The sequence below is a fragment of the Ranitomeya variabilis genome, chromosome 6, assembly GCF_051348905.1.
Source record: "Ranitomeya variabilis isolate aRanVar5 chromosome 6, aRanVar5.hap1, whole genome shotgun sequence".
NCBI lineage: Eukaryota > Metazoa > Chordata > Amphibia > Anura > Dendrobatidae > Ranitomeya > Ranitomeya variabilis.
The window spans coordinates 465,567,477-465,592,246 of record NC_135237.1 but is presented as its reverse complement, the minus strand read 5'-3'; the positions used below and the strand labels follow the sequence as shown (position 1 = coordinate 465,592,246).

The following is a 24,770-nucleotide window of genomic DNA, read 5'->3' as shown; positions in this document are numbered from 1 at the left end:
TCAGCTTCTCTGCACTGTGTAAGCACAGCGGCCGGAAAGCAGAGCGGTGACGTCAGACGTCACCGCTGTGCTTGCTTTCTGGCTGGCCGGCGCTCACAGTGCAGAGAAGCTGAGACGCCGGAGGACAGACACCGGAATGTGAGTATGTACTGTTTGGTTTTTTTACATTTACGCTGGTAACCAGGGTAAACATCAGGTTACTAAGCGCGGCCCTGCGCTTAGTTACCCGATGTTTACCCTGGTTACAAGCGAACACATCGCTGGATCGCTGTCACACACAACGATCCAGCGATGTCAGCGGGTGATCAAGCGACGAAAGAAAGTTCCAAACGATCTGCTATGACGTACGATTCTCAGCAGGGTCCCTGATCGCTGCTGCGTGTCAGACACTGCGATATCGTAACGATATCGCTAGAACGTCACGAATCGTACCGTCGTAGCGATGAAAATGGCACTGTGTGACAGTACCCTTAGGTTTGGATTTGGGCTCTTGCTGCTCGGCTCAATATTTAAGCTATGATTTAATTAAAAGTTAATTATTAATAGTATCCTCTAGGCTGGATGTCTTAGTAATACTGAGGAGGTGCCCTGTTAAAGACAGAAACAAGGGTCTTTATTGCTTAATAATGCTTCTTTAACAGCCTTACTAAAAAAAAAAATTGAACGAGATACCCTTTGAAACAAAATGGACACCAAGCTTTGTAACAATTTATTACATTTAGAACTAGAGCATCTACACCTTAAACCATTACTTTCCCTGACAGATATAATATATATTTTTTACTATATGTGACCATTCCCATTTAGAAGTGTAATCATACTGAGAACACAGCCACATGCTCATTTTGCACTGTTAAAGCCAAGAACAATCATCCAATAAATAGCCGGCAATGACTGGGTTTTTCACATCGTTTATTTTCCAGCTCAGTAATGACTGCTTTGCTCTGCCGTATTCATGTACAGTATATGGGATATCTAACTTTTGAGTCGCATACATAAAATTCCGTTGTACAAGACCGGGTCACCACAGTTCTCACAAGAGGCAGAGTGATGCAGAGGCACAACTGTGTAATACAGCTGGAATCTTCCTGTAATTAGATTTTCAAAAAACATACAGTTACAAAGAAAGAAATGTTTAACTCAATTTTTTTTTATATCTATTTCGTGCAGTGCAACCAGAATTTTACATCTGTATGCTAGGTGCAAGAGTGTAACCCATGTGAAATGTAACTTAACAGATCTAATATTCTTTTAAAAAAGAGAAAAAAAAAAAAAGAAAAACCCACCAGAAACCAAACAAGTTTGTTTGTTGCATAAAATCATATCATCCTACTACACATTTCTATACATAGAAGACATATCTAGATTGCTTTCAACCCAAAAATGCCAGTTAATATATGTATATAATATAGGTATACAATAAAGGTTTATTTTTTATAATTTTATTTTTTTTTTTAAATACAACCTGACTGAAAGTGTGATTAGAAAGATTAATTCAAATTGTCAATGTGTACCATGATTATAGCTCAAGCTTTTGATGGATAAGTATCCAGCAGTAAGGAAATATTATTGTAAAACTAAAAAAGCCAAGAAAAGAATCTTTAGACTAGACTGAATGGCTGGAAAAATAAAACCGCTTGTAATACTGGTATAGCACTTGAGGATTGGAAAAAGGAGGAATTTATGAACACTAAAGAAAAAGCTTTTTATAAAAAAAAATAAAAATGTAAACCTTCTCAGCCTACATATGTATGTTAGTATATGAACATATTAAAAGGGCTCTAACAGCTAAAACCTATAGAAATGTAAATGTATGGTTAAGGTCTCTTTCACACAAAGGCGCACCATAATAAACTACTAGACAAAAATGTTTGGTGCAGTTTTTATTAAAATTGAGGACAATAGGTGGGAAACAAAAAAAAAATCCACAAAGAGCACGAGGGGGGGAAAGAAATAGGGAGGGGAAAAAACAAAACAAAACTCCAACAGTACAAGTTCAAAACAGTTTTGCAGAGAGAACATCATCCTCTCCTGTAGAGGATCCAGAACATTCTATCCTAAAGTCTGTGGCAAGAGGTGTAGAAAAGAGTAGCTGTAATTTTAGGAGACTACAACCATCCCTGACCTCTGGCTTCATCTCAAAGAGTTGACAGGTTGAGGAGACACCGCACGTTAGGGCCACCCTGCTGAAATCCCCCACAATGCGGTAACTTCAGGTGCCAAACACCGAGGATAACACCAGACTCCCCCACACAAATGAACAATCTACACAGAGTGTGTGTGTTTAATAGGAAGCAAGTACACCGCCACCAGAACATTCCGTATTATACGCCACCCCCTTCCCATCAACATCATGTTGGAAGAGTCAAGAAGCCCAAATACAGATACAGGTGGTTGTCTAGTGGTGCCAAAGCTCAGGTGGTTGGATTAACTCTTCCATACAGCTAGCATTGTACCCAGATCAGAGTACTCTGTGGTACTGGTCCATCTACAAGAGCTTGGCCAATCCTTATCTCAACCAGGTTAACTCAGCCTCTCCCAAATAATTGTTTTATGCACTTTAAGATTGTAAAAGGAAAAAAAAGGATTGAAAGCTAAAATAAGCTGTGTGCCAAAACCATAGGCCTCGATCGAGTGCAAAGCATTCTTTTTTTTTTTTTTTTTTGGGGGGGGGGGGGGGGGGTAGGCATTTAATGAAGCATTTTGGGCCAAATATTTAGTAACCAAAATGTGATAGGTGGGAGCCGACTGTAAGGGTATGTGTACACGCTGCGGATTTTGCTGCGGAACCACAGCGTTTCCCATGAGTTTACAGTACAATGTAAACCTATGGGAAACGAAATCCGCAGTGCACGTGCTGCAGAAAAAAACGCGCGGAAACGCAGCGATTTATATTCGGCAGCATGTCAATTCTTTGTGCGGTTTCCGCTGCGGGGTTACACCTGCCCCAATAGAAATCTGCAGGTGAGAACCCGCAGAGGAAACCGCAATAGAAACCGCGATAAATCCGCAGTAAAAACCGCAGCGGTTTTGCACTGTGGATTTATCAAATCCGCTGCGGAAAATTCCGCAATGGAATCCGCAGCATGTGCACAATCCCTGACCGTACTGTCACTCAACTCTTGGTGCTAAATTGGGGCCATTTTATTTTATTTATATGCATATATTTGGGTTTAAAAATACTTTAACTGTAGAGTTAGCTGAGAAATTCTGACGGGAGAATTCTGTAACTCAGTCTTTTTTTCTGAGCTCCTCTAGCCGATTTATGACCACAAAGTGGAATGTGCAGGGAAACAAAGAGCCTGGAAAGGCCAAAAATGTGCCATTTTTTATGAAACCCAACAACACTATTTAAGAAAAAAGTTCCCAAAAGGTAGACCCATAGAGGTGCCCCTTTATGGTATCTGCATGCAGGGACTTGGGAAGTGCCAAACAGTCGAAGAGATCGGTGTTAAACATGGGTTCAGGGTGAAGTGCACACACTTAACGTGGCATTAAACAGAGTTAGGTCATAACTACAACCACAAAGGGCAATGGTGCAATTAAAAAAAAAAAAAAAAGTATAAGAAAAAAGCTTTATATTTTTGTGCCTGGTGTACTACTGTGACATTTTTTGAAATTTGGTGTACACAGGCCGGTCACAGATCGCTTTACCCAATGTAATATTTCCTCCTAGCTCTCAAGTGCATTTCAATTACTGAGAAATCACATTCTAGTGCACCAAAAATGAATGAATGAATTTATGGATTAAACGACTCGACCTCTCCAAAATTCAGAGAGTGTTTAAAGATTAAGTATTTCCCACAGCATAGGGTGAACATGATACCGTCAGATTTATTTTTGCCCCTATAATACAACACGGCATTGGTATTACTATAAAATAATTCTGCCACTTGATCAAAAAAACTGCATAGCTGACAATGTACCGCACACTTGTGTAAGCCTTCATCTAAACTAACCATGTGCCAATACTCCATAGAAACAACATTCGCTTACTAACCTGAATCACATACTCTTATGCCAAAATATAACAGCATCAACCAGAGATGACCAATGCCAAATAAAACTAATGGGAAACATGTCAATATACAAATTATTTATGAAAAGATTGTAAGACTGCCTAAAAATTTTTGAGGATAAACAGTCTATCGAAAGAATTGGAAACAGTGACCAACCTCCAGATGATCAAGAAGGCTTGTGCTGTGTACTAGTCGTAGGGAGCAAATGGTGAAGGAGCACCTAACGTCTGATAACTAGAAAAATTGACAACCATTTCATGCCAGGATGAGTATGTCTGTAGTGCATCAATCTGGTTGCAGATACATAGTCATGTTAATAAACTTAACTCAAGGTTTGATATCACATGCAAATTACCATGGAAGTGCATTAAAAGCATTTATCTAAACCAAGTGGAGTGAAACCGTTCGATGCACTTCCTCCCTAATCGGTGTTTGGTCTCCGCACTGGCACAATAGATTACGATAGGACAGGTTTTATTGTTATATCACTTATGCAGTCATAGGCCTAGCTTCGTAGAAAGATTGTCCTGGTAAGTTCCCTTAACATTAGCTCCTTTAACATATGGAGAATTTAATTTGAGGCCCAGGGACGGCTTCACAGTAAAGCTCAGTAATGGCACTAATGTAAAGGGGTGCTTCACAGATGCTCTTCGCAAATCTTTTCCCACTAAAAAACTATGTTAAAATGCATAGCGACAAAATTAGAAAAACAAAATCTCTACAGGATCAAAAGAAAGTTCTCGTCTAGTCATAAAAAAGGACTAGAGAACAGCATGGCTTTTACATAGGAAGTGTTTGGTTTTTGGTGGCATGTCCAGTCACAATAAGGCGTCTTTCACATACATTCAGCAGTCCTGCTTTTCTTAAACTAATGCTTAGGAGAAATTCACCAGGGGACCTTAGCCTCATCTAAGATCTCCTTTCTCAGGTTTCGCAGATTCAGTAGGAAGACCCTACATTTATCTTCTGTGGATAGGTTATAAATTCTGTTAATGGGACTATCCATTAATAGATTGTCCGCTTCAGAAAGTCTTTTATAAAAGTGTCCCAAGACCATAAGAGAAGCAGTTTTATTTCACTGCACTGGAAATAAAGCATCACATAGCGCCCACTGAAACCAATGCACTCAGTGTAATGCATGGACACGCTGGGTCCTCCAGAGAAAGTCTTCGTAGTAGTTCTCCACTCGGCTAATAAAGGCCAACTGAGAACAAGTCTGCTTTTCCCTTTGTTAAATCAGAATACTCTAATCTGGTACATTAAAATGTGTTTTCTAAAACAAAACTATTCAGCAAAAAGCTGCATTTCTGGCTCAGACTGGTCTCACTTCCAAGAAACCAAGACAGCTCAGATTGGTATCCGGCCCAACCGCTGGGTCTACTGACCTAAGCCAACTGCCTGATACATGCGGAGGAGGCAGGTCAGGAGTTGAGTGAATTTGATCAGGTCCCTGCTTATTCGGCAAGCTACAGCACTTGCCGAATAAGCTGCAAAAGAAACCCAGATACCTGGAGCACACCGGCTGATCAGCTGTCCGGCCCCCAGCTGTGTCACAGTCACAGCACATGCATTGGTGGACAGCCTGTGTGTTGGGCTCTCCATGCATGTGCTGTGACATGGCTGTGACACATGCAGCTGCGGCACCGGATCAGCCAGAGTGATCCAGGTATCCCGGTTCCCTCTGCAGCTTATTTGGCATGCGCTATAGCTTGCTGAATAAGCAGGGACCCGATCAAATTCACTCAACTCTAGTCAGGAGAGGACCAGGAAGTTGGGTCGGGTCTTCTGATCGGCCATGAATACAGATCATGTGAAACCGCTTAAAATTGACTAATATAAAAGTATCAGTTACATGTATAATAGAACATAAAGTGGCAGATTGGCTTGTGGCTGCATGATATTGTTGCATGTAGACCCCATTAATGGAGGTGGTCCATTTCCCTCCCCTCCAAAAAAATAAAATAAAAAATACACTTGCTTATAGGAATGCCTACTCCACACATGTATCCCAGTGCACACCACCTCTTTACATGTCTGGACTCAGCCTGGCTTGTACTCCTTTGGTTTCTGCCATGTCACTCATCACCCACTTGTGAAAGACACCTGACACGCTAAAGTAACGATGTTTGAAAACTGACAATCCCCATGGTGCAGGGCGACCGATGTTGCAAAAAATGCAATTTGATAGTGCAGTGTGAAGTTAAAGAGCAACGTTCCCGTACACAGATAGCAAAAACCATGACTGATGTGCTGCAAAGGTGAACAATACCAATGGCCTCCCCCAAATTCTCCACTGTAATGACACGAAAAAAGCCACTTTTCAGCTCATTCTTCTGCAACTAGGATCGTGGTAGTATTAAAATTAACATCTAAATAGTCATATCTTCATGGTTCACCTTCTAGAAACTGGCATGGTATTCAGAGATGGCAGACCACCATTAGTAGACATGACACTCACTCGGTGACCCGTCATTACACACATTAGTATTCGCCCCGTTTCACAATTCGCTGCGTTTTCTGTAGGTCATCGTAAATTTATTTCAGTATGGAAATACATAGACTTTCTCTCAATTCAATATAGAAGCATTGACTACAAGTAAATGAAATTAAATATACTAGGTTGTTAGACTTTGTTTCAGAAGTGTAGATATGTCAACCATTCTTTACTATGAAAACAAAAAGTAACGGCAAGTAACACAATCGTCAGGATTCATCATGGACAAACATGATTAGCAGAGAAATACATTTCTACCAGGAAAATGACCTCAAGGTTACATTAGTAGAAGCTAGAAAGCAGCTTTGGAAAGAATGCACGACTACTGCCATATCATCAGGCTCATAGACTTTACATTAATACGTTTGCCTGTAATACATTATCAGATTATTTCTCTATACTAGGACAAAATGAAAAATTAAAATAAAAAGGAGGCACTTAAAATCACAATATGGGCTAAGGGATCTATGGGAGGACATAAAGGTGATAAACGGCGCCTATAGGTTGTAGAGCCGTAACGAAATAGAAAAGTGCCGAACGCCACATGTATGCTCGCAGAATATTATTATTTTATTAGCTACTTCATTAAAAAGAAGGTGGTTTCTATTTCATCAGAGCACTTGGTCAGATCTGCAGACGCCCAGGAATAGGAGCAAACGTTAAAAGAGATTGAGAGTTTGGAAAAAGTATCCCGTGAACTGAGGTTCATGGGGATAAGTGACAGAAAGCTCTTATTTAGGCTCCTATGCATACTTCTGGCAATAAGGCTGGGTACACACACTGCGTTTACATAGGGTAATAGGTTTTTGAGACATTTCAGCCTTTACCTGTCTTTGGATCCCATTCCTGATGCATTTAAAGTGTAAATATAAATTCAGGCAAAACTGATAGATCTAGTACAGATTTCTATAAATGGATGTATACGGAGAACTGCCGGCTGCATATTGACGATTTATACCCCCACATATATTATCTACATGGAGAACACAAAAAATGGAGAGTAGAACTACTGATTTTATATGACATTGAGACACAGTTCCAGGTATATTTGTGTATTTATTTGTATGGCTTTTTCCACCTTACTGACATTAATGGCACAGGACATAAAGGAAGCTGCATTGGTGCACAGACCGATTTGGGTCCACTATACTATTTCGGAGGCCATGGGGTTGGATCCCTCTCCGGGCCCTGCAGCCGCTCATGTGACTCAATAGTCAGAACCTCTGCTTATCAGCCACTGATGCAAATCTGTCAGTGTCTAAACTAGGATTTGGTGCTAGTAAATGCCAACACTTCATGATAAGTGTGAGAAAGTTGCTACACAGAATAGAAAAAAAAAGGAAGTGTAAAAAGGGGATGTCGCACTCCTTCACTGTAGGCTGAATGGGGAAGCCATTAGTTAGACCCTCAATCAAAGTGATGACACATTATTTAAACCCCTTTAAGCTTTGCCCATCCTGGCACAAAACCACCAAAATCTTCATTGCAATGACTGAATCGAACAGATGGCTCCCAGAATAATCCTCGTACCGAACGTGAAGTCTTAAAAGACAGAATGTCAGTTCTGAGCACTTCATGTAACAAGAGGAATCGGCAAGAACAGAGGCTGTGGCCTATTTACCGCTACATAAGGTCTCAATTTTAGCTATTAAAACAGAAGGGCCCTATAAAACGCGGTGTGTGAACCCGGCCAAATCATCATTCATATAGAAGTATTAATGCACATTAACAAGAGGTTGCCACAAATCTTCTAAAAAAAAAAAAAAAAGGGCACATATGGTAACCTGCGATAAGACTCTTTACCATAGTGATGTCACTACAGAAATTCTGGCCAGAGCTATCCTTTGAACTCATGAATTAAAGACGGCATGATTTTTTTTTTAATTTTCCAACAGCGGAGAGAAAAATAAAACAATTTAAAAAAAAAAATTAAAATAAATGAAGCCATGATTCTCAAACTCATTAACTAATCACATTTCTAATAGTTAGTACTGAACAAAAAAAAAAAAAAGAAAAAAAAAAAAAAAGACCACAGGCGGAGGAGACCTTACATTCGTTGGGACTCCAGCGCTGTAGATTGATTACAAAGAGCGCGTGGATATTGGTTAAAAGCTTCAGGACAGAAAGTGCTGGACAAAAGTTAAAGTTCTCAAGTGTTTGGTGACGAGTACAAGGGCAGATGCACTGATGGAAACCATTATGTAAAAAGAGAAAGGATGGGGAGAAAGAAAAAAAAAAAGTCAATTTCATGTTAAAGTGTTCAAGGATGTTGCCATAAGCAGAAATAAAAATTCATTAATTAGGTTTTCTTCCACAAAGTAGGAGATTTCCAGAGTCTGCATCATTAGTGTTTTACTGAAGGATTAACTCCGTCTAATTATTGTTTGTTTCGATTTCTCTCCTGCAAAATAAAAACAAAAAAGAAAGTTAAAGTCAAGAAAAATTATTTTGTTTTGCAAAATTCAAAGTTTCCAGGATAAAACGGTGGAGCCAATCAGATCGTTATTGCAGCCACCAACGTTCAGGATTTGTCAAGCAGTAATATGGCTGTAATGCATACAACCCACATGGTCCTACAGCACTAGACTGCCTCTGCATGATACATCTCCAATAAGGGCCCATGTGCGATATCAGCAGATCTGCTCCAGGATTACTTGAAATAATAAAGTGATTCAAGTTTCAGAATGTGCAGCAGCAAAGAAAACCCACGAAGTAGGGAGCCACCTGCTGGTAAAAGTGTGCATCTCAGGCCATGGACAAACGTAAGCTTTATTCCAGAATACAAGCAAAAGCATCGGCGAGATGGAGCAAAATATTGTACATTTGTAATGTAAGGGAGGAGAGTGTTAGGGCTATGTGCACACGGAAATTTCTACAGCAGTAATAATTGTTTTGGTGTACAAACATTATGGATATACATTTCACTTTTTACATTGCAAAGGTGGAAATCTTAACCCCTTAACGACCACCGATACGCCTTTTAACGGCGGTAGTTAAGGGTACTTAAACCACAGTGCCATTGGGATTAGGTTTAGAGGTAGTGTTGGGATTAGGGTTAAGGTTGGGATTAGGGTTAGGCGTGTGTTGGGGTTAGGGTTTGAGTTATAATTGGGGGTTTCCACTGTTTAGGTACATCAGGGGCTCTCCAAACGCGACATGGTGCCACCACTGATTCCAGCCAATTTTCTGTTGAAAAAGTCAAATGGTGCTCCCTCCCTTCTGAGCTCTGCCGTGCACCCAAACAGTGGTTCCCCCCCCCACATATGGGGCTTCAAGGTACTCAGGACAAATTGGACAACAACTTTTTGGGTCCAGTTTCTCCTGTTACCCTTGGGAAAATAAAAAAAATTGGGGACTAAAAATCATTTTTGTTGAAAAATGATTTTTCATTTTCACGGCTCTGCGCTATAAGCTTCTGTGAAGCACTTGTGTGTTCATAGTGCACACCACACATCTAGATAAGCTCCTTAAGGGGTCTAGTTTCCAAAATGGGGTCAATTGTAGGGGGTTTCCACTGTTTAGGCACATCAGAGGCTCTCCAAATGTGTCCGATCTCAATTCCAGACAATTCTGCATTGAAAAAGTCAACGGCGCTCCTTTCCTTCAGAGCTCTGCCGTGCGCCAAAACAGCGGTTTACCCCCACATATGGGGTATCGGCATACTCAGGACAAATTGCACAACCAATTTTGTGGTCCATTTTCTCTTTTTACACTTGTGAAAATAAAAAAAATAGTTCTGAACTAAAATGTTGGTAAAAATAAAAAGTTAAATGTTATTTTTTTTCTTCCACATTGCTTCAGTTCCTGTGAAGCTTATAAAGGGTTAATGAGCTTCTTGAATGTGGTTTTGAGCACCTTCAGGGGTGCAGTTTTTAGAATTGTGTCACTTTTGGGTATTTTCTGTCATATAGGCCCCTCAAAGTGACTTTAAATGTGAGATAATCCCTAAAAAAAATGGTTTTGTAAGTTTTGTTGTAAAAATGAGAACTCGCTGGTCAACTTTTAACCCTTATAACTTCCTAACAAAAAATAAAATTTTGTTTCCAAAATTGTGCTGATGTAAAGTAGACATGTGGGAAATGTTATTTATTAACTATTTTGTGTGATACATGTATCTGATTTAAGGGCATAAAGAGCGAAAGTTTGAAAATTTCTAAATATTAAAAATTTGCGCCATATTTCCGTTTTTTTTTTAAATAAATAAATGCAAGTAATATCGAAGAAATTTTACCACTAACATGAAGTACAATATGTCACGAAAAAACAATCTCAGAATCAGGGGGATCCGTTAAAGGGAACCGGTCACCCCCAAAATCGAAGGTGAGCTAAGCCCACCAGCATCAGGGGCTTTTCTACAGCATTCTGTAATGCTGTAGATAAGCCCCCGATGTATCCTGAAAGATAAGAAAAAGAGGTTAGATTATACTCACCCAGTGGAGGTCCCGCTGTGGTCCAGTCCGATCGGCGTCCCAGTCCGGGCCTCCCATCTTCTTACGATGATGTCCTCTTCTTGTCTTCACTCTGCGGCTCCGGCGCAGGCGTACTTTGTCTTCCCTGTTGAGGGCAGAGCAAAGTACTGCAGTGCGCAGGCGCCGGGAAAGGTCCGAGAGGCCCAGCACCTGCGCACTGCAGTACTTTGCTCTGCCCTTAAAAGGGGAGACAAAGTACGTCTGCGCCGGAGCCGCAGAGTGAAGACAAGAAGAGGACATCATCGTAAGAAGATGGGAGGCCCCGGACTATGATGCCCATCGTACCGGGACCGCCCCTGGGTGAGTATAATCTAACCTCTTTTTCTCATCTTTCAGGATACATCGGGGGCTTATCTACAGAATTCCAGAATGCTGTAGATAAGCCCCTGATGCTGGTGGGCTTAGCTCACCTTCGATTTTGGGGGCGATAGGTTCCCTTTAAAGCGTTCCAAAATCGTAACCTCAAAGTAACAGTGGTCAGAATTGTGAAAATTGGCCTGGTCATCAAGTACCAAATTGGCTCTGTCACTAAGGGGTTGGAAGCTACATACTTGTGCAGCGTCCAGAAGTTACAGCATAGTGGACGGGGATTTCAAGGAATCCTATGCCCACTCTGCGTGCACAGACGCCTGCTGCTCACTCGCGGAGACGGACGTTCGGTGCGCCTCTCCAGACTGCAGTATGTCTAATTCTCTAGTAGAGAAATTACATTAGTACAATGTATTGGGCGCGGTGAATCCGCACGGTTCAGTGATCACATGCTAATTCACCTGCGTTCAATAGACGGTAGCACTTTGGTCGCAGCGAACATGGGTGCACCAAGAGCACTGCCAGTTCTGGATCGTCGGCACAAACCTTTAGTGAAAATCTGCAGCATAAGTTAAAGGGGGTCAATGGTCGACGCAGGATGTAAATGTTTTTCAAAAGTGCTGGTCTGCAGTACCTGGCAGCACCACTACGCAGAATGGAGCGGCGCAGCTATGTTCAATGTGTCCGATATCTATCTAATCTGCAGGATCAGCTTTCGGCTGAACGACTCCCAACTCCAGCAGGACTCTTCTAGCAGCCACTTATCTGCAAGGGAACAAAAGGATCGGCCGCTGAAATTCAACAGGCTGGATCCTTATGTCCCTCCAACATTTGTCGTGGGAGAATTGGGAGACCCTCATACCATTAGTTCTTCCCTTATCTAATGGGTATGTGGGCATTAAGAGGAGAGAGTGGGCCAGTCATGAGATTGCATTGTGTTTGCACCGATGTAGCAGAGATAAACGGGATGTTTTTGAGCCTACAATGTTCTAATAAATCACCTGCAGTCCTATGTAAAATTGAGGAAACAATATGCTCATTGCGTTTTGCATAGTCAGCTCTGCTACATCTACACACTAGGTCCAACTTTACATAGGACTGCAGAAAATGGCCACTACCTTATCCTAACTAAACACACAGGAAACCGGTGACAAATAACAATGCTAATATATATCTATCCATCTATTTACACACACACAGCATATTTGTGGCTTCATCTAGGTCTGCATATCATCATTTGTACTTTGACCTTATGCAAATCCACAAACAATATTGTAACATCCGAGTGCGTAGATGCAGCAGAGCTGAGCGTCTAACAATTCTAGGCAAAATCACAACTACTGTAAAATCCAAGTGTGGCCAGAAGTAGCTGAAGCCAAGCACAATCTGCACAGTTACACTGGGCACCACGCTATGGAGGCCTCTTTCACACTTCCGCCTTTGAGCTCTCGCCGAAATCCATCGGTTTTTCAAAAAACAGGATCAAGAGAGAGAGAGAGAGAGAGAATCCTTCCGGGCATGCTCAGAGGGGGAAAACGTGATGCGTCGCTGGATTCCTGTGTGTGACTGGCAGCGACGGATCCTGCGCCCATAGGCTTCCATTATAGCCGACGATGGGCAGCGCAAGATGCGTCGCTGACCAATTTTCCAACGTGCAAAAAAAAAACGTTCCTCTGAACGTTTTCTCCGCACAACGGACTGCTATTTTCCGACGGATCCAGTGCACGACAGATGAAACAGATGGCCATCCGTCACAATCCGTCGCTAATGCAAGTCTATGGGAAACTGCAGGATCCTGCATTCTCAAAAATCAATGGATTGTGACGGAAGCTGAAAGACGGAAGTGTGAAAGAAGCCTAAAGCAGGAATCCAGCGACGGATGCCGTCTTTTGAAACTGAGCATGCGCGGAAGAATTTCCAGTCAGGGAAATTCTCTCTCTCTCTAGTTACTATTGATGCTGCCTATGTAAAAACAAAAAAAAAAAAAAAAAAAATCACAATATTCTCACCTTCGGGCATCCCGCGCAGTGTTACCGATGCTCGCGATGTTCCCGGTAGCTGGTGTTCCCAGTAATGCATTGCGAAATGACCCGATGACGTCGCGATCTCGCAACACCGCTACGTCATCAAGGTTCATTGCATGCAAGGCATTACTGGTAACGCCAGCTGCCAGGAGCATCGGTAACGCTGCGCGGGACTCCTGAAGGTAAGAATATTGTGATTTTTTTTTATTATTTTTAACCTGGGTTGTTTTCTGTATGCGTTTTTGCGTATGCGGTTTTCCGCTGCGAAGACGCATATACAACAGGTGCACATAGCCTCGACAAGTCCGTCAGAAAAAACGGGCCCAGTGCACCTGTTTTTACAATCTGCACAGGATCCGTCATTTCAACATTTTGACGGATCCTGTGCAGATTGTAAAAATGGAAGTGTGAAAGAGGCCTAATGTGGAGAGATGTAGATGGACCTTTAGAGTAGCCAGGTTCAGCTAATTTGAACGGGACTGAGCAGCAGAGCTGCATCTGGTACACAATGAGGGACGCGTTCTACTAACACTGACTAATGGCTTTTCCTTACTACAGGCGATCAATATCAAAGCCTAGAATCCCAATGATATTAGTGCTCAGTGTGCAATAACCTACTAGGCCATGATCACATGCAGCATTTTTTTCTGCAGCCAAAACCTGCTCCCTTGGCAGGAAAAATGCTGGGGGGCCTGTTAGGCTATGTGCACAAGGTGCGGATTCGTGTGCGTATTTTTCCGCACCGTTTTTGCTAAATCCGCAGGTAAAATGCACTGCGGATTACCTGCGGATTTACTGCCTTTTTTGTGGGGATTCCTATTGAGGAGGAGGTGTAAAACGCTGTGGAATCTGCACAAAGAATGGACATGCTGCGGAAAATACAACGATGCGTTTCCGCGCGGTATTTTCTGCAGCATGTGCACTGCGGATTTAGTTTTCCATACATTTAAATGGCACTGTAAACCGCATGGAAAACAGCTGCGAATCCGAAGCCAAATCGGCACCATGTGCACATAGCCTTAGGCTACTTTCACACACAGCATATTTGCTGCGTATTTTTACGTGCGCGTATTTTGCTGCTGCTTTACCTGCGTTTTTTTACGCAGGCAAAAAACGCAGCTGCTTTCACACACAGCGTTTTTTGCTGCGTTTTTTGCAGCTGCGTTTTTTTCAGCATTGTGTACTGAAAATAAAGTTTGTTTGAAAAAAAAAAAAAGGGGAAAAAAAAAAAGAGTCATTGAGGTCATTTCCTGTCTTTATGACTCAGAATACAATACACACTGGAGTTAACATCATGTCGATTCTGCCAGCTGCAATGGCCTTGAGCCAAAGACGCCTCAGCAAGCGGAACAGACATCAGCTGGGGTTTACTAACCCCACTGTCACTAACCCCAGGTTACTAGGGCAGGTGTCAGTCAGACGCCCCCCCTCGTAACCCTGTACGGTAAGGGTATGTTCACACGATCCTGATTTCAATCCTTTTTTTTCAGGACAAAAACCGCAGCTCTTGGCAGAAAACGCAGGTGCGTTTTTGATGCGGTTTTTAGTGCGGTTTTTTATGCAGTTTTCTCTGCAGATTGTCTGTGTTTGACACAAATAAAGCTTTAACTGCAGTGGGGGAAAAAAAAAAAAGAAATGATGTCATTTCCTTGTCCAACCCTTTTCTTCTTCCATCCTCCATTTTGGGACTAAACACCAAAATGAGTGGACGTGTTTTGAATGACAGCGCTCCGCAGAGTGCTGAGCGTAGGCCAGATCACAGCCCGCGGATCCAGCTCTATCCAGCTATTTAAGTCTACGTTCACATTTGCGGTCTGCGCCGCAGCGTCGGGCGCCGCATGCGTCATGCGCCCCTATATTTAACATGGGGGCGCATGGACATGCATCGCACTTGCGTTTTGCGCCGCATGCGTCACTGCAGCGCACGCATCCGGCCGCAGAGGACGCAGCAAGTTGCATTTTTGCTGCGTCCAAAATCAATCAAAAAAAGGACGCATGCGGTGAACAACGCAAATGTGAACATAGCCTAAGTGCCACGTATTTAAGTGCCACGTATTTAAGTGCCACGTATTTAAGTGCCACGTATTTCAGTGCCACGTATTTCAGTGCCACGTATTTCAGTGCCACGTATTTCAGTGCCACGTATTTCAGTGCCACGTGCCACGCATTTCAGTGCCACGTATTTCAGTGCCACGTATTTCAGTGCCACGTATTTCAGTGCCACGCATTTCAGTGCCACGCATTTCAGTGCCACGTGCCACGTATTTCAGTGCCACGTGCCACGTATTTCAGTGCCACGTATTTCAGTGCCACGTATTTCAGTGCCACGTATTTCAGTGCCACGTATTTCAGTGCCACGTATTTCAGTGCCACGTGCCACGTATTTCAGTGCCACGTATTTCAGTGCCACGTGCCACGTATTTCAGTGCCACGTGCCACGTATTTCAGTGCCACGTATTTCAGTGCCACGTGCCACGTATTTCAGTGCCACGTATTTCAGTGCCACGTACTTCAGTGCCACGTACTTCAGTGCCACGTATTTCAGTGCCACGTATTTCAGTGCCACGTATTTCAGTGCCACGTATTTAAGTGCCACGTATCACGTATTTCAGTGCCACGTATTTCAGTGCCACGTATCAAAGTGCCACGTGCCACGTATCAAAGTGCCACGTGCCACGTATCAAAGTGCCACGTGCCACGTATCAAAGTGCCACGTGCCACGTATCAAAGTGCCACGTGCCATGTATCAAAGTGCCACGTGCCACATATTTCAGTGCCACGTATCAAAGTGCCACGTGCCACGTATCAAAGTGACTGAGCGCCGGCCCTAAAGTGAAAGTGAAAGCAGAGCGGTGACGTCACCGCTGTGCTGTTAAGGCCGGAGCTCAGTCAGTGTCAGGAAGCAGACGCTGGGGGACGCGCAGGTGAGCATGTACTGTTTGTTTTTTTTACTTTTACTCTGGTAACCAGGGTAAACATCGGGTTACTAAGCGCGGCCCTGCGCTTAGCAACCCGATGTTTACTCTGGTTACCCGGGGGCCTCGGCATCGTTGGTCGCTGGAGAGCGGTCTGTGTGACAGCTCTCCAGCGACCAAACAGCGACGCTGCAGCGATCGGCATCGTTGTCGCTATCGCTGCAGCGTCGCTTCATGTGAAGGTACCTTTAGCACAATGGTGGCACTAGCGTCGCATGGGGACACACACACACACACACACACACTCTCCATGCTGCTTCACTGGGGGGCGGGGGCTTCCCTCTTCCTGTCCGACGTCACGTCCGGTCCTGGGTGTCAACCCCTCCGTACAAAGACGCCGACACCCAGGACAAAGGCGCTGTGTGTGGAAGGTAATATGGGGCCCTAGGGGGATACGCAGACACGCCGCTGCGTAAAGAATTGACATGTCAATTCTTTTTACGCCGGCGTGTTTGCAGACAAAAGCGCCGCTTTTTTTGCGGTGTGTCTGAACGGCAAAGTGAATTTCTCATTCACTTTGCCGGCAGACGAAAATGACATTGCGCATTTTTGAAAAGCGCCCGCAAAATAGCGCTCAAAAATGCGCTATGTCTGAAAGTAGCCTTATTGATGCAGTTTTTGCATGTGCATTACTTATGTGCTTTGTCTACAGCCATTTAGTAAAGTTAATTTCATTCACCAAAAATACTTTAAATAAGCCATTGTGGTTTTTATTTAGTTTTTATCACTCAATTTAAATGCATAAAAAAGCTGCAAAAACACAAAGAATTGACATGCTAAAGATTTTTAAAAAATGCTGCAGTTGTCAAATTCAATCAGGAAGACAAAAAACAAGTGTGTGCATGAGAATTCTGACATCTCACAGCTTTTGCTACCAGATGTCTCATGCACACGTAAAAGTCTCATGCACGTTGCTTATTTTTTTCCTTGCAGATTTGAAACAGTTTCATATCTGGACTTTGGCAATTCTTTAAGGCTTTGTGCCCACATTGCGGATTTGCCTCTGGAATTTTTTGTGCGGATTCTGCATCTCTTGGCAGAAAACGCAGGGGCGGATTTGATGCGGATTTTGTGCGGATTTCATGCGTTTTTACCCCTGCAGATTTCTATAATGGAATGGGTACAAAAACACTGCAGTTCCGCACAAATAAATGACATGCTGCTACTTTTAATCCGCAGCGTTTTCTGTGCGGAATTTTCCGCACCATTAGCACAGCATTTTTTTTCTTCCATTGATTTACATTGTACTGTAAATCACTTGCGGCTTCTGCAGCGTTTCTGCATGGAAAAAAACACTGCGGATCCGCAGGAAATCCGCAACGTATGCACATAGCCTTAGTACTTTCACCTATTCCAATAAAGAAGGAGAAAAAAAATCATCGAAAACACATGCAAAATAAAATGTTTAAAAAATGAGCGTATTTTATACAGTGTTTCTCGGGCATGTGCCGTGCGCCGCAAACATGAAATGTGTGATTATAGCCTTAGCTGCATGTGTGATATTCACACTTATTTTTGATATGCACATATGCCATTATGTCTTGGAGGTACAGTTGTGGCCAAAAGTATTGACACCCCTGCAATTCTGTCAGATAATACTCCGTTTCTTCCTGAAAATGATTGCAATCACAAATTCTTTGGTATTATTATCTTCATTTAATTTGTCTTAAATGAAAAAACACAAAAGAGAATGAAGCAAAAAGCAAAACGATCATTTCACACAAAACTCCAAAAATGGGCCAGACAAAAGTATTGGCACCCTCAGCCTAATACTTGGTTGCACAACCTTTAGCCAAAATAACTGCGACCAACCGCTTCTGGTAACCATCAATGAGTTTCTTACAATGCTCTGCTGGAATTTTAGACCATTCTTCTTTGGCAAACTGCTCCAGGTCCCTGATATTTGAAGGGTGCCTTCTCCAAACTGCCATTTTTAGATCTCTCCACAGGTGTTCTATGGGATTCAGGTCTGGACTCATTGCTGGTCACCTTAGAAGTCTCCAGTGCTTTCTCTCAAACCATTTTCTAGTGCTTTTTGAAGTGTGTTTTGGGTCATTGTCCTGCTGGAAGACCCATGACCTCTGAGGGAGACCCAGCTTTCTCACACTGGGCCCTACATTATGCTGCAAAATTTGTTGGTAGTCTTCAGACTTCATAATGCCATGCACACGGTCAAGCAGTCCAGTGCCAGAGGCAGCAAAGCAACCCCAAAACATCAGGGAACCTCCACCATGTTTGACTGTAGGGACCGTGTTCTTTCTTTGAATGCCTCTCTTTTTCTCCAGTAAACTCTATGATGATGCCTTTGCCCAAATAGCTCTACTTTTGTCTCATCTGACCAGAGAACATTCTTCCAAAACGTTTTAGGCTTTTTCAGGTAAGTTTTGGCAAACTCCAGCCTGGCTTTTTTATGTCTCGGGGTAAGAAGTGGGGTCTTCCTGGGTCTCCTACCATACAGTCCGTTTTCATTCAGACGCCGACGGATAGTATGGGTTGACACTGTTGTACGCTTGGACTGCAGGGCAGCTTGAATTTGTTTGGATGTTAGTCGAGGTTCTTTATCCAACATCCGCACAATCTTGTGTTGAAATCTCTTGTCAATTTTTCTTTTCCGTCCACATCTAGGGAGGTTAGCCACAGTGCCATGGGCTTTAAACTTCTTGATGACACTGCACACGGTAGACACAGGAACATTCAGGTCTTTGGAGATGGACTTGTAGCCTTGAGATTGCTCATGCTTCCTCACAATTTGGTTTCTCAAGTCCTCAGACAGTTCTTTGGTCTTCTTTCTTTTCTCCATGCTCAATGTGGTACACACAAGGACACAGGACAGAGGTTGAGTCAACTTTAATCCATGTCAACTAGCTGCAAGTGTGATTTAGTTATTGCCAACACCTGTTAGGTGCCACAGGTAAGTTACAGGTGCTGTTAAATACACAAATTAGAGAAGCATCACATGATTTTTTGAACAGTGCCAATAATTTTGTCCACCCCCTTTTTTATGTTTGGTGTGGAATTATATCCAATTTGGCTTTAGGACAATTCTTTTTGTGTTTTTCCATTTAAGACAAATTAAATTAAGATAATACCAAAGAATTTGTGTTTGCAATCATTTTCAGGAAGAAACTGAGTATTATCTGACAGAATTGCAGGGGTGTCAATACTTTTGGCCACAACTGTAATAATGATAAAACAAAGGGCTGAAAAGTGAGAATCAACAGACTTGTCTATGTGCCAAAATATCATGGACTAGTAATGAACTCACTTAAACTTTACAGGCTGATAGTCATGGACGGCACCTGTGGGAGTCATTGCCCATGTTATGCTGATTGACAGCTGGCTCCTCTGTGTCAATCAGCAATAACGCCCCATCAACAGAGCAGCCTGGAAGAGAAAGAGCTGCTCTGCTAACATGCTGTAAAGTGAAGCAGCAGAATGGCCGACAGGAGCAATCAGTGACCGCTCTGAGCCAGCACTGGGCAGAACAGTTAAGTAATCAGCAACTACCTGCCTGTCAGTTCAGTTTATAGCTCAATGGAAAAAAAAATAACCCAAAAAGAGTCCTGGACAACCCCTTTATATATGCTCTAAACACCAATAACTGAACGATATGAATAAAACCTAAAACCAGGGACCTATGGACATGACAAGAATGAGCGGACAGTCTATCCTGGACAGGTGTGAACAGCTCTACCTGATCAGAGTGAGAACTCAGCGGGTCACACATATGGCAAAAAGCATTGAGAGACCCCCAAACAAACCGCACACAGCAATCTGCTCTACACTAATTAATCTAAGGGGCCCAAAGTGAGAGCCTATATTTAGAGGCGTGGAATTTCCAGAACAGAAGCCACACTTAGTGAATAACTCATGACTTTCCTACAGACCGGGAGAGGAGCCGCTCTCCACCTTTACGGCCAAGCATCTCTACCCAACACACATCTAACCTGTGGAAGGAACGCTTGAGTCAAAACCTCGTTTAGGATATTGTCACACGGTGTGGTTTGTGTAGTGTATATACTGTATATACGTAGTAACAGCCGCTTTCCACACTACCAGCAACAGCTCAGATGTCCAATCTCATGCATGCACTTTTTTCCTGACTAAATTTTAAGACTTCTGCAACTTTTCTTTTAAAATCTGCAGCACGTTATTTCATTCAGCATTTTAGCAGTGTTTAGAAAGAAATGAGTGTAAAACGATGCAAAAAAGGAAACGGCATTTTTTTGTTGCGTTTTTGGTGAATAAAACTTACTTTATTAATATGTACTGTAGAAAAAGTAGACAAGCAATCCGGACCTAAAAACATGCAGCAAAAACATGTATTTTCAACAGTGTTTTTCTTGTCAAAAGAGCAGGTTTTAGCTGCAAGAAAAAATACAGCAAAAAACTCTGCATGTGAACATAGACTTAAGTGACTAACTTGTAATAAGACAGATTCATGACACTACACATACCACTAAGGCATTGCAAGAAGTGACAAATTCCTCTTGTCGCCTGTAGTGGGATGTTCAGCTGAGGATGTCACAGATTACTGACACTTCAACCTGTTAAGGATCAGGTGCCAAAAAAGCTCCAGCAATTGGGCGGCAGCAGCACATCTAGTGTACAGACGCTACGACAGTAACACCTTCTCTTTAGCAGATACACAGAGCTCAAAATTGTTGTAAAAAAGACTCCTCTCTGAAGACCAAACCATACACATCATTAACCCCTTCACGCCGCAGCCTTTTAAGGTTTGTGCGTTTCAGTTTTTCGCTTCTTCCCAGAGGCATAACTTTATTTTTCCGTCAATATAGCCATGCGAGGGCCTGGTTTTTGCAGGACAAGTTGCACTTTTGAACGACACCATTGGTTTAACCATGTCGTGTTCTTGAATAAGGAAAAAAAAAAATTCCAAGTGCAGAGAAATTGCAAAAAATAAAGTGCAATTCCACAACTGTTTTTTTTTTTTTACCATGTTCACCAAATGCTAAAACTGACCTGCCATTATGAGTTCATAGACACTAAATACGTATAGGTTGTTGTTTATTTACATGGTAAAAAAAAAATCCAAAGTTTAAAAAAAAAAAAAAAAAAGTGTCATTTTCAGAGGCCCATAGCGTCTCCATTTTTCGTCATCTTGGGCTGGGTGATGGCTTATTTTTTGCGTGCCGAGCTGACGTTTTTATTGATACCATTTTGGTGTGGATACGATCTTTTGATCGCCCGTTATTGCATTTTACTGCAATGTTGCAGCGACCACGAAAAGGCAATTCAGACATTTTGACTTTCGCTACACAGTTTACCGACCAGATTACCGTCGTCGTTTTTATGGCCTGATAGATCGGGCGATTCTAAACACAGTGAAATGTTGGATGAGAATGAGAAAAGAGCCAATCTGCTAAATGACTTTTTTTCAACAGTATTTACACAAGAAAATCCCTTGACAGACAACATGATCAGTGATAACAAAAATTTCCCATTAAATGTCACCTGCTTAACCCAGCAGGAAATATGGCGGCGTCTAAAAATCACTGAAGTTGACAAATCCCTGGACCCAGATGGGATACACCCCCGAGTACTAAAATATTGAGGCAAACATGCTTAGATGAAAAATAGTCAGTATTAGCTCTCCCACATAGAGGAAGGTATAATATGCATGAAGGACTAATAAGGATCAGCTGCCAAAATGCAACACAAAGAAACCAACAAAGGAAACAGCCATGAAGATCCTATATAAATGATTTTATTGTATAAACATTAAAAACACCAACCAGAACAGGTAATAAAGGCATAAGGGAGGGGGACACCACAAAAACCATGAGCAGGCTGTAAACGGGACCAGGGGCCCACCTACCACCGAATCACTAACAGGGGTGTAGCATAATATACTGTAATTACAATCAAGTATCCATGATAGTTAGGGACAATGCTCTTAGATCAATATATATAACATGGACTTGTTCCAGAATGCGGATCATTGCCAAGAATTGGCATAGCTACATACCTAGTACCTGCAGGACCGATGCACAGGTGGAGCCACTGGACCCGGCCCCCGAGTACTACAGGAATTAAGTACAGTCATTGATAGACCATTATTTTTAATCTTTAACCCCTTAGTGACAGAGCCAATTTGGTACTTAATGACAAGGCCAATTTTTACAATTCTGACCACTGTCCCTTTATGAGGTTATAACTCTGGAACGCTTTAAACAGATCCCGGTGATTCTGAGATCGTTTTTTCGTGACATATTGTACTTCATGTTAGTGGTAACATTTCTTTGATATGACTTGCGTTTATTTATGAAAAACACGGAAATATGGCAATACATTTTAAAATTTTGCAATTTTAAAACTTTGAATTTTTATGCTCTTAAATCACAGATATGTCAAAATAGTTAATAAATAACATTTCCCACATGTCTACTTTACATCAGCACAATTTTGGAACCAAATTTTTTTTTTGTTAGGAAGTTATAAGAGTTAAAAGTTGACCAGCGATTTCTCATTTTTTACAACAAAATTTACAAAACCATTTTTCTTTAAGGGACCATCTCACATTTAGGGTATGTGCATACATTGCAGATTTGCCTGCGGATCCGCAGCGGATTGGCCGCTGTGGATTCGCAGCAGTTTTCCATCAGGATTAGAGTACCATGTATGGAAAACCAAATCCGCTGTGCCCATGGAGCGGAAAAAAACATGCGGAAATGCTGCGTTATATTTTCCACAGCATGTCAATTCTTTGTGCGGATTCCACAGCGTTTTACACCTGCTCCATAATAGGAATCTGCAGGTTTAAAACCGCAGGCGAAATCCACACAAAAAACATACGATATCTGCTGTAAATCTGCGGGTAATCTGCAGGTAAAAAGCAGTGAGTTTTACCAGTGGATTTTTCAAAAACGGTGCAGAAAAATCCGCACACGAATCCGCAACGTGTGCACATAGCCTTAAAGTCACTTTGAGGGGTGTTCATGACAGAAAATACCCAAAAGTGACACCATTCTAAAAACTACACCCCTCAAGGTGCTCAAAACCACATTTAATAAGTTTATTAACCCTTTATGTGATTCACAGGAACTTAAGCAATTTGGAAAGAAAAAATTAACATTGTGACCTGTTTTTGCGGCCCCATAGAAATCTATTAGGACCGCAAAAACGGGACGCAAAACCACGGTAAGCGTAAAAGAAGTCTTACCCTAATCCTAACCCTAGTTTTAGCCCTAACCCTAATTTTAGCCCCAACCCTAGCCCTAATGGGAAAATGGAAATAAATACATTTTCTTTATTTCATTATTTTACCCTAACTAAGGGGGTGATAAAGGGGGGTTTACTATTCTTTTTATTTTGATAGGGTTTATCACAGTGACCAAAATTAACCAATAGGAAAAATCTTCCTATTGTTGCCAGGTACCGGCCGGCAGATCTCGGCAGGCGCACTATGCATGCGGCCGCCATTTTTTCTCTTGGAAAAGATAGCAACGCCCATGGGGGGGGAGGCAGGAGGGCCGAGGAGCACCGGGGACCCCATTTCTCTCTCTTCTGATGTGCGATCAGAAGTTAAATGGCAGACTTTTTTTTTGTTCGGTTGCCGGTAAACGGTTAATTACTGGCGTTCGCAAAACCGAATCATGTTCTCTGGGGTCTCTGCTACCCCCGGCAGCAGAGACCCCAGAGAAAACCCGACTCTGGGGGGCGGTATACACTTTTTCCACAGGGCCGTTAATTAACAGCGCTGTGGCTTAAGTACCGCTGTTAAAAGGCGTATCGGTGGTCGTTAAGGGGTTAAAGATTCCATAATAACAGGGTCTGTACCACAGGACTGGTGTATAGCAAATGTGGTACAAACGGGACAAAAACTGAACTCGGTAATTATAGGCCAGTAAGCTTAACCTCTACTGTGGGTAAAATCCTGGAGGGCATTCTAAGGGATGCTATACTGGAGTATCTGAAGAGGAATAACCTCATGACCCAGTATCAGCACGGGTTTACTAGGGACCGTTCCTGTCAGACTAATTTGATCAGCTTCTATGAAGCGGTAAGTTGCGGACTGGACAGAGGGAACCCAGTGGACGTAGTGTATATGGACTTTTCAAAAGCTTTTGATACGGTGCCACACAAAAGGTTGATACATAAAATGAGAATAATGGGGATAGGGGAAAATATGTGTTAGGCTGGTTTCACATTTGTGGATGGAGGTGCTGCGGAGGGCTGCGTACGTCCTTTGTGAAGCTCCGCCCACCACCTCCGGTCAGCTCAGCCTACGTCGGCATGCGTACCCTATCCTTACCATTAGGTACGCAGGCCATGCCAATGTATGCGGATGCCTTCGCATGCGTTGTTTAGATGGTGCGGCGACCTGTGCCGAACGCAACGAGTTGCAATTTGGCGTGGTCGCCGCACCGTCAAAACGACGCATGTGGAAGCATCCGCATACATTGGCATGGCTTGCGTACCTAATGGTAACGATAGGGTACGCACGCCACATGCCGACG

At 42.6% G+C, this 24,770-nt stretch overlaps 1 protein-coding gene across 7 annotated transcripts in view; it reads right to left on the bottom strand.

The window, feature by feature from the left end:
• Window positions 1-580: 580 nt before the first annotated feature.
• The window catches only part of YTHDF3 (YTH N6-methyladenosine RNA binding protein F3), a 56,161-nt gene continuing 31,971 nt past the window's right edge, over window positions 581-24,770 (bottom strand). For 4 of the 7 annotated variants that reach the window (XM_077270573.1, XM_077270572.1, XM_077270574.1 and 1 more), the window contains exon 5: window positions 581-1,088. In XM_077270573.1, the coding sequence (XP_077126688.1) occupies window positions 954-1,088 (135 nt within the window). In that variant the 3' untranslated portion in view covers window positions 581-953. Of the gene's footprint in view, window positions 1,089-7,060; window positions 8,915-24,770 lie in introns of those variants that run through there. The other 3 variants (XM_077270575.1, XM_077270576.1, XR_013217043.1) reach the window with 2 other exon arrangements.